At 34.5% G+C, this 13,917-nt stretch overlaps 1 protein-coding gene across 2 annotated transcripts in view; it reads left to right on the forward strand.

Annotated features, from left to right (window-relative positions):
- RABEP1 (rabaptin, RAB GTPase binding effector protein 1) overlaps window positions 1-13,917 on the forward strand; it is a 104,028-nt gene that overhangs the window by 51,144 nt on the left and 38,967 nt on the right. For both annotated transcript variants that reach the window (XR_014298392.1, XM_082680155.1), the window contains exons 3-5: window positions 5,116-5,319; window positions 7,140-7,300; window positions 10,495-10,614. Coding sequence is in view for 1 of the 2 variants with exons in the window: in XM_082680155.1 (XP_082536281.1) it covers window positions 5,116-5,319; window positions 7,140-7,300; window positions 10,495-10,614 (485 nt within the window). In the remaining variant the exon portion in view is untranslated. The remainder of the gene's footprint in view (window positions 1-5,115; window positions 5,320-7,139; window positions 7,301-10,494; window positions 10,615-13,917) is intronic.

The raw sequence follows: 13,917 nt of genomic DNA on the forward strand, positions 1-13,917 counted from the left end.
GAAAAATTAGATAAGTTGGACTTTGTGAAAAATTAAAAAATTTTGTGCTCCCAAGTACACTATCCAAAAAGTGAAAAGACAATCCACCAAATGGGAGAAAAGTTTGCAAATATTTTATCAGATAAGGGACTTTTATCTAGCTTATATAAAGAACTCTTACAATTCAATAATAAAAGACAGCCCAATTAAAAATGGTGAACAGTTCTGGATAGACATTTATCCAGAGAAGATACATAAATGGTCAGTAAGCACATGTTAAGATGCTCAATGTCATTATCTACCAGGGAAGCACAAAATTACAATGAGATGCCACTTCACACCCATTAAGATGGCTATATCCAAGTCGGTTAATAACAAGAGTTGGCAAAGATGTGGAAAATCAAAACCCTCATACATTGCTGACAGGAATGTTAAATGGTCTAGTAACTTTATAAAACAGCCTTTCAGTTCCTCAAATGGTTAATCATAGAGTTACCATTTGACCCAGCAGTTCCACTTCTAAGTATATACAAGAGAAAAGAAAACATGTCCATACATAAATTTCTATGTGAATTTTCATAGCAGCAGCATTCATAGTAGTCAAAAAAGTGACGAACAACCAAATATACGTCAACTGATACATGAATAAACAAATTGTTTTTGTTATTCCTCCATAAAAGGGAATGACATACTGATAGTACAACATAGATGAACCTTGAAAGAACTATGGTAAGTGACAAAAGCCAGTCACAAAGTATGTATGATTCCATTTATATGAAATGTCCAGAATAGGTGATAGGGATAGAAAGTAGATTAGTGGTTGCCTAAGACTGCCAGGTTAGAGGGTTGGGGGGTGATAAAAAGTATTGGATTTCTTTCTGGGGTGATTAAAATGTTCCAAAGTTGATTGTGGTGATGGTTGCACCAGTCTGTGAATACGTTAAAACAATGAGCAATCACTACACACCTATTAAAATGGCTCAAATCTAAAACACCAAAAGCTGCTGATGATGTGGAGCAACAGGTACTTTCATTCATTGCTGGTGGGAATGCAAAATGGTACAGCCACTTTGGAAGGCAGTTTGGCAGTTTCTTACAAAAGTAAATATACTCTTAGCATATGATTCAGCAATTTTGATCCTTGGTATTTACCTGAATGAATTGAAAATGTATGTCCATGCAAAAACCTGCACATGGATGTTTATAGCAACTTTATTCATAATTGCCAAAACTTGGAAGCAACCAAGATGTCCTTCAGTAGATGAGCAGGTGAACTGTGGTACAGTGGAATATTATTCAGTGTGAAAAGGAAATGAGCTCTCAAGTCATGAAAAGTCATAGAGGAAACAGATGTGTATTATGAAGTGAAAGAAGCCAATCTGAAAAGAATCTGTGTGATTCTAACTATGACTTTCTGGAAAAGGCAAAACTATCGAGACAGTGAAAAAGCTAAGTGGTTGCCAGGGGTTAGGAGGATAGGAGGAATGACTAAGCAAAGCAGAGAGGATTTTTAGGGCAGTGAAACTTCTCTGCATAAGATTGGTGGACACACATCATTATACGTTATCCTGATGTAAACTGTGGACTGCGACTAATAAGGATGTGTCACTGTAAGTTCAGAGATGGTGACAGAGGTACTGCTGTGGTGGGGGATGTCAGCAGTAGAGGAGGTTGTGCGTGGGGAGGCAGGGAGTTTATGGGAACTCTGTACTTTCTGCTCAGTTTTGCTGTGAACCCAACATTGCTCTAAAAAGTAAGGTTTATTAATTTAAAAAAATGTCTGGGACTTATCTCAAAGCAATAAGTTGTAGAATGCAAACTGGTGGATGGGACAAGATTGCCTGCGGGGGTATGGTTGCTGGATCTGAGTGATTGGTGCATGAGGCTTATAATAATTTTTGATATCTGGGAGGCCAAGTCCCCCCACTTTATTCAAAACTATCATGGGCTTTTAAAATTATTTACTATGGAAAATTTTAAACATACACAAGATTATGCTAAATATTATAAATAATGCTATACTAGTCTAGACAATATAGTATTGGCATGAATTGAATAGACAAATAGACCATATTTATAGCATAGAGGTTTCATAATCAGATCCACATATATGTAGAAATTTGATATATGACATAGATGACATTATAAACATGGGAAGACTGGGGCAAGAGTTTAGAACAAGGGGAACATCTGTATAGAAAAAGTAGATTCCTAGCTCACACGTGAATGCCCCTGAACTATAATAGCTGATCTATTGGTACTCTGGTATTGCAGTTAACGAATGAGGTAGTTGCATGTATTAGCAGTCTCAAAAACTGATGGATGTGAGGTAATTGCAGAAGAATACTATGCTACGAGAGCCTTAAGGTTTAAAAACCTGTAACATAAAGGTGTGAAATATGCATGGTAATGATAACTCCAAATTCCTGATAGTTGTTACTCTGAAGAAAGTAGTGTATTTGTAATGTTTCATTTCTTAAGGTTAAAAAGAAATTGAAGCTGATGTAGCAATAATGTTAAAAATTATTAAGCCAGGTGATAGGTAATAGGTGTCCATTACAGAATTCTTTATATTTGTTTCTGTGAAATATTTTATAAAGTATGAGTATCACCAAATGAAGTGTCTTGTTTGGATCCTAATTCAAACAAATCTTCAAGAAGACATTTTAGTGGCAATTGGGGAAATTTCACTAAGATTGAGTATTAGATTATATCAAACAATTATTAGTTAGGTGTGACAGTGGCACTGTGTATATGTAAGAAAATATCCATGTTTTCAGAGATGAATATGTAGTGCATTAGATACTGTAATACAGTTTCTGGGACTTACTTTTAAAAAAGAATAGTTGAAGTAAATGGCAAAATCATTATAATTGGTGATAGGTATGTGGAAGATTGTTGTAATATAATGCTCTCAACTTTTGAGTTTGTAAATCTTCATAATTACATATGCAAAAACAAAAAAATTGTTCTTTAATAATAATTTGTACTATTGGCTACCATGTTTGAAATGCTTTGTTACAAAATTTTTTTTAAGTTCTGTTTGTTTCCTGGTTTAAATATACACATATACATATATTTAACATATATACTATATATCATGTATAATAAATAATGTGTATTATGTCTTATGTAAATATTTATAAAGTGAGTCAGGAATAAAATTTGATCCACTCTTCCTCCAGGATCTCTATACTGCTTTTAACTGTGAGGAAGCATGCCAAAATTAGTATTTAGGTTTATTATTTATTTGCAGTTTTTCTTTTCATGGTGACAATGTGGTAGTGAATAGCTCTGGGTGATTTCCAAGAAGTCAAAAGTAGCAGGGATAATTAGCATGAGGTGGTGTTAAGTATATAAACTTGAGCCTTGACAGAATTGTATTAATTTCTCAGAAATTAATAAAGTATTCCAGAAATAATGCTTTGTCTTTTATTTCACATTTTATGAAATAGCACTTAGAATATAGAGTTGATAAACACACACACTTTTGTGGTTTCACGTGTTTATGTCTTCACTCAGTTTCTGGGTCATTCCCAGTCACACACCTACCACTATTTATTAGATAGCCATCTTGCCTTCAGGATACTTTAGATAGTTACTTTCTGCAACTAATGCTTATAACTGTCTGGCTAGTGTTTCAGAATATTTTAATAGTGGGGACAAAATGATGTGAAACTGACGTTGAGAGAGTAAAGATTTCTTAAATGACTTCACTTAAAATTAGTATGACTAGGTTTTTTCCTGTTATTTGAACTACCAAATTGTTAATTCCTGTGATTGTTTGATAATGATGAATATCTTTACAACTTTTAAAAGTTCTTTCATTGATACTATCTCTTTGACGTTTTTCAAGTACTTAGAAGTTTATACAGAAAAGTGTTGCCATTATTCTGGCTTGACGGCCTTGTGATGCCATTAAAGTTACACAGCTGTTAGTAGTAGCATTAGAACTTAAATTGTTTTCATGACTGGTCGAGGTAGTTATTGTGCTCCGTAAAGGAAATTGATGACTTTGCAAAGATGAACAGTTCTTCTGCATAAATATTTTTTAAAAAGGAAGTTGAGGGCTTCCCTGGTGGCACAGTGGTCAAGAGTCCGCCTGCCGATGCAGGGGACACAGGTTCGTGCCCCGGTCCGGGAAGATCCCACATTCTGTGGAGCGGCTAGGCCCGTGAGCCATGGCCGCTGAGCCTGTGTGTCCGGAGCCTGTGCTCCGCAGCGGGAGAGGCCACAACAGTGAGAGGCCCGCGTACCGCAAAAAAAACCAAGGAAGTTGAGACAAACAGCAGCAGACTGGGAACAGTTTTGTAAGATAAAATAGTATTAATATCCAGTATGTATAAAATATTCTCCCAAATTAGAAGAAAAACAATTCATTGGAAATCACAGGTAAAAGATATCACCAAAGAGGAAATACTGGTTGCTAATAAATGTATGAAAAGATACTCAACCTCTCTATTAATAGGGAAATATAGATTTTAAAACTCACCATTTTCTACCCATGATGTTGGCAAGGACTTAAAAAAATGGAAAATAGTGACTGTTGGTAAGGGTGTGAGAAAACAGACACACCCCTATATACTGTTGGTAGGTTCATCTTTTTTGGAAGTCAATTTGGCCGAACAGATATCCTACTTAGGCTTAAATCATGTAGTAGGCACATCAGATCAATTTAATATTTAAGAGATGGTAAAGGGGTGCCGAGAAATTAATCCCAACTTTAAAAAAGCCTAGACCTAGTTATCTGCCATGTACTCTGGCTTTCTTTCTTCTTTTATTAACCATTTCTTGAATTGTGTTTCAATAACTTGTTTTATCATTAAAACAACTTTCTGAGGTGGGTATTTTTATTCTAATTTTGTAGATGTGGAAACTGAGGCCAGAGAGGTTAAATAAGTTAGCCAGTGGGTGAAAGAGCCTGAATTTAGTTCTAAAACTATGTGGCCTTAATCACTCTTTGGTTAGATAGTTAATAATTGATTCGTGATACCCAGCATACGTTAAATCTTACCTTTATTAAAATGATTTTCTAAGTTAACATATAAAAATGTAATGCTTAATTTTTTCATTAGAATGTCAGCCTGATAAAGGTAAACTTTTCATTAATGGAAAGTCTTTTACTTTTTTTCCTAGAGGATCTGAAGAGGCAAAATGCAGTTCTACAAGCTGCACAAGATGATTTGGGACATCTTCGGACACAGCTGTGGGAAGCCCAAGCAGAGATGGAAAATATCAAGGCCATTGCCACGGTGTCTGAGAATACCAAGCAAGAAGCTATAGATGAAGTGAAAAGACAGTGGAGAGAAGAAGTTGCTTCACTTCAGGCTGTTATGAAAGGTAAAGATAAAAACAGATCTATTTTATGATTTTCTAAGATAACTGATTCTGATGATTGAGAACATTTTCAGAAGGTCTTAAAATATATCCTGAGTTTCATTTATGTTTCATTTGTGGCTTTATGTATTACCATCTTCAAGATGTACTGTCATATTCAAAATAAAAGGGAAGCCAATGGGTATATCATCTGTATCTTTAACAAATTTAATAATGGAGAATTATGATGAGAGTGTTACAGAGATACTGCATTAAATGAAAACTATAGTTCATTATAAGGTTTAAAGCAGGGCTTCATAATGGATTTTCTTATAGGAGAGGCAGGCCAGTAATGTCAATGAATGAAGCTGTGTGTGGGCACAGGAAGTGTGCAGAACTGGAGAGACCTCCCATGCAAAGAGTGAAGTTACTATTTACACATATTAGTTCCAGCTAATTATTGCCCATCCAGGCCAGTGTTGCCATAATTTTACATTGTAAAGAAAAATTTGGATTTTTATGTGAAATCTTCACTCAGTCTATGAGGTAGAGTGGCCTGTAGGTTAGAATAGGCTTTATGAGCTACCAGCTGGTGACCCTTGGTCCAAAGGAAGAGTAGCAGTTTAGTCTCTATCAACTTTTAGGACTAGTGCTTATTAATTCCTGCATTTCTGAAAAAATGATAATGAAATAAGCTGCCCCCTGAATCTTTGGGTTTCCAGAATTAGTTTTGTTAATAATATAAATGTGAAATAGTGATGACACTTTTTCCCGTCTTCGCAGTTATGTGTCACTTTTGCCTTAGTACTCTGTGAGAAGGCAGGTAAGACAAGCACTGTTTTCTGAGTTTGTGGCCATCACCTAGGGATTACTCTAAGCCTCATGTTACATTCCTGACCATAACAGCTTACCCAAATAAGAATTCGTTTTTTTCACATGAGAAATCCAGAGGTAGGTAACGTAGGGCTGGGTACAGTGGTTCCTGATGTCATCACTGTCCTAGGCTCCTTCAGCTTTTCTTTTCCTTCACCCTTAGCATGTGGTTTTCAACTTCATTTTGCCTTGTGGCTGAAAAAAATGACTGCTCTTCCTCCAGTCCGCCTGAGTAAAGCAAAAACTTTCTAGATATCTCCAGCATATTTCCCCCCGCCCCACTCCCTCACACACACTTTATAGAGGTTTCTGATTACACATAACTACCAAGGCATCTAGAAACTCTAGTTTTAAAATTGGGCCGTTGACTTCCTAAACAAAATTGGGGTTTTGTTAGTAAGAAAGAAGAAAGAATGGAAATTAATGGACAACCAGCAGTGTTTATCACGTTTTAAGATTGTATTAAAGATAAAGTCATTTTATAAAGACTTTATAGAATTTGTCTCAAGTTAGAATCTTGGGTTATAGTAAAAACATTCTGAAAATATATCCCTTTTCTCACCCTTTCAGGCATATAGTTGTATTGGGGTGACACGTTATATTTGTCTTAGGAGTCATAGTGTTGTATCTAAGAACATAGGGTTTAGAGTTGGCCTTAGGTTTGAATTCTAGCTCTGTTTCTTTCTGGTTATGAAATATTGGCCAGAGTATTTAACCTCTCCTAAGCTTTCCTCATCTGTAAAATAATATGTGGCACAGATTTATTGTGAAGATTAGAGATGATTTAAGATCCTTAGCAAAATTTCTACGTGTAGTAAGAACTAGAAATGTTAGTTTAGTGCTTTTGTTTTTAGTGAATTAAAAGATTTCCAGATACTAGGCTTAAATTCTTTATATAACTACTTTTAAAATTTTAGTGTGCCAGGACATTTTTTCCAGAACGCTTAGAAATATTTGGTGATGTTTTGTAGAAACAGTTCGTGACTATGAACATCAGTTCCACCTTAGGCTGGAGCAGGAGCGGACACAGTGGGCACAGTATCGAGAATCCGCAGAGAGGGAAATAGCTGATTTAAGGAGAAGGCTGTCTGAAGGTCAAGAGGAGGAAAATTTAGAAAATGAAATGAAAAAGGTATGAAGGAATGTATTCATCTATAGAAATATTTCAATCCAAATATTTTTGTTGTAATGCTTCAACTAATATCATTATGGTAATAGAAGTTGTACGTTTTTGTTTTCTGTTAGAGAAATTATTTGGACACAGACTTAAATACAGTACTAAACAATTTGATGACCTTCCCCCAGATATATGTTTGGCTGAGTCCCTCATCTTCAAATCTTTGACCAATTGCCTCCACCTCATGAGACCTATCCTGACCACCCCATTTAACATTGCAACCTGCCCACCTCCCTCCCCCACCTACCACAACTTGTTCTTATCCTGTTCTAATTTTTCTTTTTCCATAACATTTATTTCCTTATAATGTACATAGAGTTCACCTATTTATTATGTTTAGTAATGTTTGCTGCCTTTTCCTCCTTACTAGAATGCAAGCTTCACGAGGGCAGAAGTCTTGTTTGTTGTGTATCCTAAATGCTTAAGAGTAGTGTCTCGCGCATAGGTGCTTAGTAAATATTTGTTGAATGAGTGTTGTTGCTTGGTGTTTGTGTCTAAACTGAAGCCTGAGAACAGATTTTAGTTTTCCTTCTTTCTCAGTATACCTTGGTTCCTGTGTGACGAATGTACTGCATATTATGCTTGAACATTTTACCGTAAGATGCCTGACCATAGAACAACTAAATATAAGATGAAATATTTTATCATTGAGAAAATTTAAAAAGCTTTTTGGCCAGTTTGATTATGTAAGCTTTTACTTTATTTTTTAATTTTAATTTAAAAAATTTTTATTGGAGTATAGTTGATTTACAATGTTGTGTTAGTTTTAGGTGTACAGCAAAGTGAATCAGTTATACATATACATATATCCACTCTTTTTTCTTTTCTTTTTTAAGATTCTTTCCCCACGTAGGCCATTACAGAAACTTTTTTTTTTTTTTTTTGCGGTACGTGGGCCTCTCACTGTTGTGGCCTCTCCCGTGGCGGAGCACAGGCTCCGGACGCACAGGCTCAGCGGCCATGGCTCACGGGCCTAGCCGCTCTGTGGCATGTGGGATCTTCCTGGACCGGGGCACGAACCCGTGTCCCCTGCATCGGCAGGCGAACTCTCAACCACTGCGCCACCAGGGAAGCCCCAGAAACTTTTAATTTATTAATTTATATACATACATATATTTGAAATCACATATAAAATAATAATTAGAGTTTGATTTTTCTTTTCAGTTGAATTAATCATAATCTTGGTTCATACAAGGACTACTTTTATATATTTAGAAGTTTATTTAATTTTTTTTTTATAGTGTAAAAATCATATGAGAACTCAACACCCAAAACAAAAGCTTGAACCTTGAGGAATAGTTAGTTACATTGTCTTATTTCAGGAAAAGATTGTAATTCAGCTTCTTCATGAGGATCTGACAATGTCTTCATGATCACTAGTCACTTAGTCATCTACCATAGTTAGCCAAAGTAGGTAGTCTTCAATTCTGTCAGGTCGTTTCAGAGTAATTCATAGTTGATGCTATCATTAGACATTTTATTCAGAGCCACAGTACCATTCACATGAGGATAGTTTTTTTTTTCATTCTTCTTATATATTCATAGTCATAATTTCTGCAGTCTGCCACTTTTTATCCTTTTTAAAATTTTTATTTTTTAAAGTTAACTTTATTTTTTAGAACAGTTTTTGATTTACAGAAAAATTGTGAAGATACTACACAGTTCCCATATACTCCACTCCCAGTTTCCCCTATTAACGTCTTAATGTTAGTATGGTACATTTGTCACAATTAATAAGTCAATATTGATTATTGTTAACTAAAGTCCTTTCTTTGTATTCAGATTTCATTAGTTTTTACCCAAGTCCTTTTTTCTGTTCCAAAATCCCATCCAGGATACCACATTACATTTAGTCATGTCTCTTAGGCTTCTCTTGGCTGTGATAGTGTCTCAGCTTTTCCTTGTTTTTAGTGACCTTTCTGTTATTTAAAAAAATCATCTTTAAAAGTTTTGTTATGATATGCATCACTTGGAATTGTGAGGTCATCGTTGCATTAATAAATAACTCAATCTGTATTAAATTCTTTGCTTCTTCTCTCCTTTTTTTTCCCTGATGATTTTAATCAGCAGACCTCTATAAGCGTCCCAAATTAGCCTTGGCTGAAGATATTTTAAGCTCACATGTCTTTTCCAAACAGGACTTAGTTCAAAATAAAATAAATGATGAAATGACTTTGCAAGCACTGGAAAACAAAGTGTGTCTCTCTTTTCTGAGAGATATCATTTTTTTTTTAAATCTCCACTCACATTTTGGCATAGAAAATGTTTTCCCTATCATGAACACTTTAGGAGAAGCTTGGACTGTTTTAAATTCAGTGAATAAGATTAATTTTCATTTTCACTAGAAGGAAAAAAGCTAACTTTTTGAGTCTGCCTTTGTTTCTGTGTGAATATACGTGTGTGTATATAAAATAAAATTAAGTTTCTTACCAACTTACTAGTTTATGGATGTTGTTTCCTTTTAATCCATGTTTTTGAGAATGTAGGATGGAAAGCAGCATGGTTTTAAGGGTTATTTTTTGGGTTTGTTTCATGTAGATATCAAAAGTAAAACGATAAATACCCTGTTTAAATAATTAGATGGAAGCCCTTTTATAGAAACATAATTTTCTAATATTTTAGGAAATAAATGTTTTATTTTTTTATGTTAAAAAACTAATTAGTCCTTTCAGTATTTGTAAGAGATTATGGTTTCATTAATTTAGTAACCAGAATTATAAAAATTATTTATTATATGCATTTCCTTTTATATATAGATATTTTCCAACTCAGTTACTCAACTAATTAAAAAGTCAAATTTGTGGCTGCTTTCACTTTCTGAGACAGACTGCATTCTGTCTGTGGAATGTGTATCTCTCTAAATAAACCTGCTTTCACTTAAAAAAAAAAAAAAGTCAAATTTGTCGTAGTGGATCCATTTTCCTACTTATTCCCAAGTTCTAAACGGAATATTTGGGAAAGCTGTGATTATGACTTGACATTCAAAGTAATGCAGCATTTAAAAGTTAGACGTGGTTCAATCTTGTGAGTGCTAATACAGTGCCTGCTAGACTTATTTATTATACTAATTTTAATAAGTGGAGAGGTCAGAGTTTTTTAGAAAAGCAATAAATCAGTAAGTTGTAGCATTTAATTCTTTTTAACCGTAGGCCCAAGAGGATGCTGAAAAACTTCGGTCTGTTGTGATGCCTATGGAGAAGGAAATTGCAGCTTTGAAAGATAAACTGACAGAGGCTGAAGACAAGATTAAAGAGCTGGAGGCCTCAAAGGTTGTGAAACATTGTAATCCATTTGCTTGAAACCAAGGTTTTGCCCTAATGCTATGACCAAAATTAGAATACTAAGGGAGTAAACTGTAATTTAAACTATGCATCTTAAGACTCTTGCTTTCTTGAAAATGCAAGAAAATGTTTGGAGATGATTTCTCCTTATGGATATTTAAAATAATGACAGTAGTGATGCTTGTGCTGCTTTGTTACAAAGTCAGTGTTTATTTTCTTATCAAAATGAGACCTGATCTCTCTTGTTTTGTTATGAAGGAAAATAAAGTTTTCAAAGGTGACTTTGTTTTCTGACATCAGCCCCAGAATTGATCTTTGACATAGCTATAGTGTGGCTGGATTTGTTGGCTATAAAGACGCAACAGAAAAAAATACAAGGGGATGTCAAACATTTTAATAATTAAAGTAGGAAAGAAAGAAAAAAATTTAGAGGTAGTAAACAGAAACACAACATAGGAATGTAGAAATACATATAGGAGTGTAGAAATGGGCATGTATCAATAATCCTAGTAAGTGATAATTACCTACTAAAAGAGACTAGATTTTAAAAATCTAAATTTATATTGCTTATAAGACGTATACCTAAAATAAAATGTAAAGTAGGATTGGAAAAAAAAAAGAGACTTAAAGCAATGCCTTGTAAATTCTAATCAAAAGAAACTTGGTTTAGCAATTGTAATATGAAACAGATAGGATGAAAGGAAAACAGAATTAATAGAGATAAAGAGGGACCCCTTCTAATTTATAATTCATCAATGAGATATGACAGTCATGCACTTGAATGCATCTTACATAGCCTTGAAATATGTGAACTAAAAAGTGACAATTATGAGGGGAAATTGACATTCACAATTATAGTAGGAGATTTAAACTGTCCTTTAGCAAATGATAGTGCAAGCAGAAAAAACATTAGTAGGGATATAGGGGTTTTGAGCAACTTGATTAATAATTTAGATGTAATAGACATAGAATCCTGTCACTAAGAGAGTGAGAGAGAGATTATATTTCATACACTAGTAGAGCATAGTAGTTAAGAGCTCAACATTTATTAGATGGATGACCTTGGGCAAATTAATTAATCTTACTGTGCTTTGGTTTGCCCAACCGTAAAATGGGGATAATACTACCTCCTTCATAAGGCTGTTATGAGGATTATATAAGTTAACACATAAGGCACTTAGGATAGTGCATGGAATAAATATTGTTATTTTTAGGTACATTATACTTTTCATAATGTCACAAAGGAAGTGTCATCAGATTTTGAAGATTTGATGTTATACACACCCAAATCTCTGACCACAGGTTATTAAATTATTTACAGTAAAATATAACTGAGATGAAATGTCTGGAAAATGAAAAAAATTTAACTCATATGGAAAAAAGAATTGTAAAATATTTAGAGTGATTTGAATTTTTTACTCAAGAATCTAAAAATAGAACAATAGTACAAACAGTATGAATGGAAGGAAATAATGCAGGTAAGAGCAGAAATTAGTGAAATAGAAAAGCAAAAGGAAAATTGTGAATATAATGAAAAAAATGAAAAAAGTAGTAAGATAGGCAAACCTGATAAGACTAATTAGGAAAAAAGAAAAAAGACTTAAACCATTATAAATGAAAGAGGGAAATAACTACAAATCAGTAGAGACTTAAAAATAATAAATACTATGGACAATGTCACAGCAATAAGTTTGAAATGAAGTAAGTTTGATGAAATGAAAAAATTTCTGATAGGAAATAATTAGCCAATATTGTCTCAAGATAAAATAGGAGAGCCGATGTAGTTAGTAACTATTAAAGAAAGTGAATTTATAGTCAGAATCTCCTTTTCTCCTGTCTCCTATCCTCCAAAAGACATTAGACTCAGTTAGTTTTGCAGACAGGTTTTTCCAAAGCTCTTGGAAAGAGGTAATCCTTATATTTTACAAACTGTGTTAGAGAACAGAAAAAGAGGGAAAGCTCTCCAACTCATTTTATGAGACATAACTTCATTACAAACAAACTCACAAAAAGGTATTAAAAGAAAATTTTAGATCTATCTCATTTAGGAATACAGAAACAAAAATTTTCAGCTGTGTAGTTAAAAAAAAGGAAAAGAAAAAGCAAAAAAGACATCATGATCAAAAAGGGATATTCCCAGGAATTTAGGATGGTATATCACCAGAAAACCTATTATTTTTATGTACCACATAAAAAGATTATAGGAGAAGAGTAGTAAATTCATCTTAGATTCAGAAAGGCATTTGATAAATTTAAATACCCAATAACTTACTAAAGGGCTATTTATCAAACCTTCAGCAAACATCATACTTAATGATGAATGTTTAGCAGCCTTACCATTAATGATGGGAACATATGAGGAGGCCCGTGCTCAGTGATTTTGCTCAGATTGTTTATGTGGTCCTAGGTGATAAGATAAGCCAAGGTAAAGAAATGAGGCATAATAACTGGAAAGTAAGTGGTGAAACTGATTTTCTGTATAGGAAGGCAAGAGAATATTCAGACATACAATTAGGAAAGTTGTTTCCAGCAAGATCAACATGCAAAAATAGTAGTGTTTGTGTACCCCAGTAATATCCAACTTACAAATGCAATGGGAAAAATTCCTGTTCACAATAGCAAACAAACAAAACCTATATTAGTTACCTGAGAATATATCTAAATAAAAATGAGTAAGATCTTTATGGAACACATTATAAATGAAAATTTGAATACATGTGTGCTCCTGAGTGAGAAAATACTGTATTGTAAAGCAGGCAGTATATCCCCAAATTAATCTGTAAATTCAAAATTCCCCTCAAAATCCAGCAGGGTTTAATAAGGAACTCGATAAGTAGATCCTAGAATTCATATGGACAAGCAAAGGATCAGAAATACACCCAGCAAAATTTTTTTTAATTAATTAATTGAATTTATTTATTTTTGGCTGTGTTGGGTCTTCATTGCTGCACGCGGGCTTTCTCTAGTTGCAGCGAGCGGGGGCTACTCCTCGTTGCAGTGCACGGGCTTGCTCATTGCGGTGGCTTCTCTTGTTGTGGAGCACAGGCTCTAGGAGCGTGGGCTTCAGTAGTTGTGGCACGCGGGCTCAGTAGTTGTGGCTTGTGGGCTCTAGAGCACAGGCTCAGTAGTTGTGGTGCACGGGCTTAGTTGCTCTGTGGCATGTGGGATTTTCCCGGACCAGGGCTCAAACCCATGTCCCCTGCATTGGCAGGCAGATTCTTAACCATTGCACCAGCAGGGAAGCCCCGACACCCAGCAAAATTTTGAAGAAGGCAAGGTATGGAGACTTGC

Source organism: Grampus griseus, assembly GCF_964374135.1.
Source record: "Grampus griseus genome assembly, chromosome: 20".
In the NCBI taxonomy this organism is placed as follows: domain Eukaryota; kingdom Metazoa; phylum Chordata; class Mammalia; order Artiodactyla; family Delphinidae; genus Grampus; species Grampus griseus.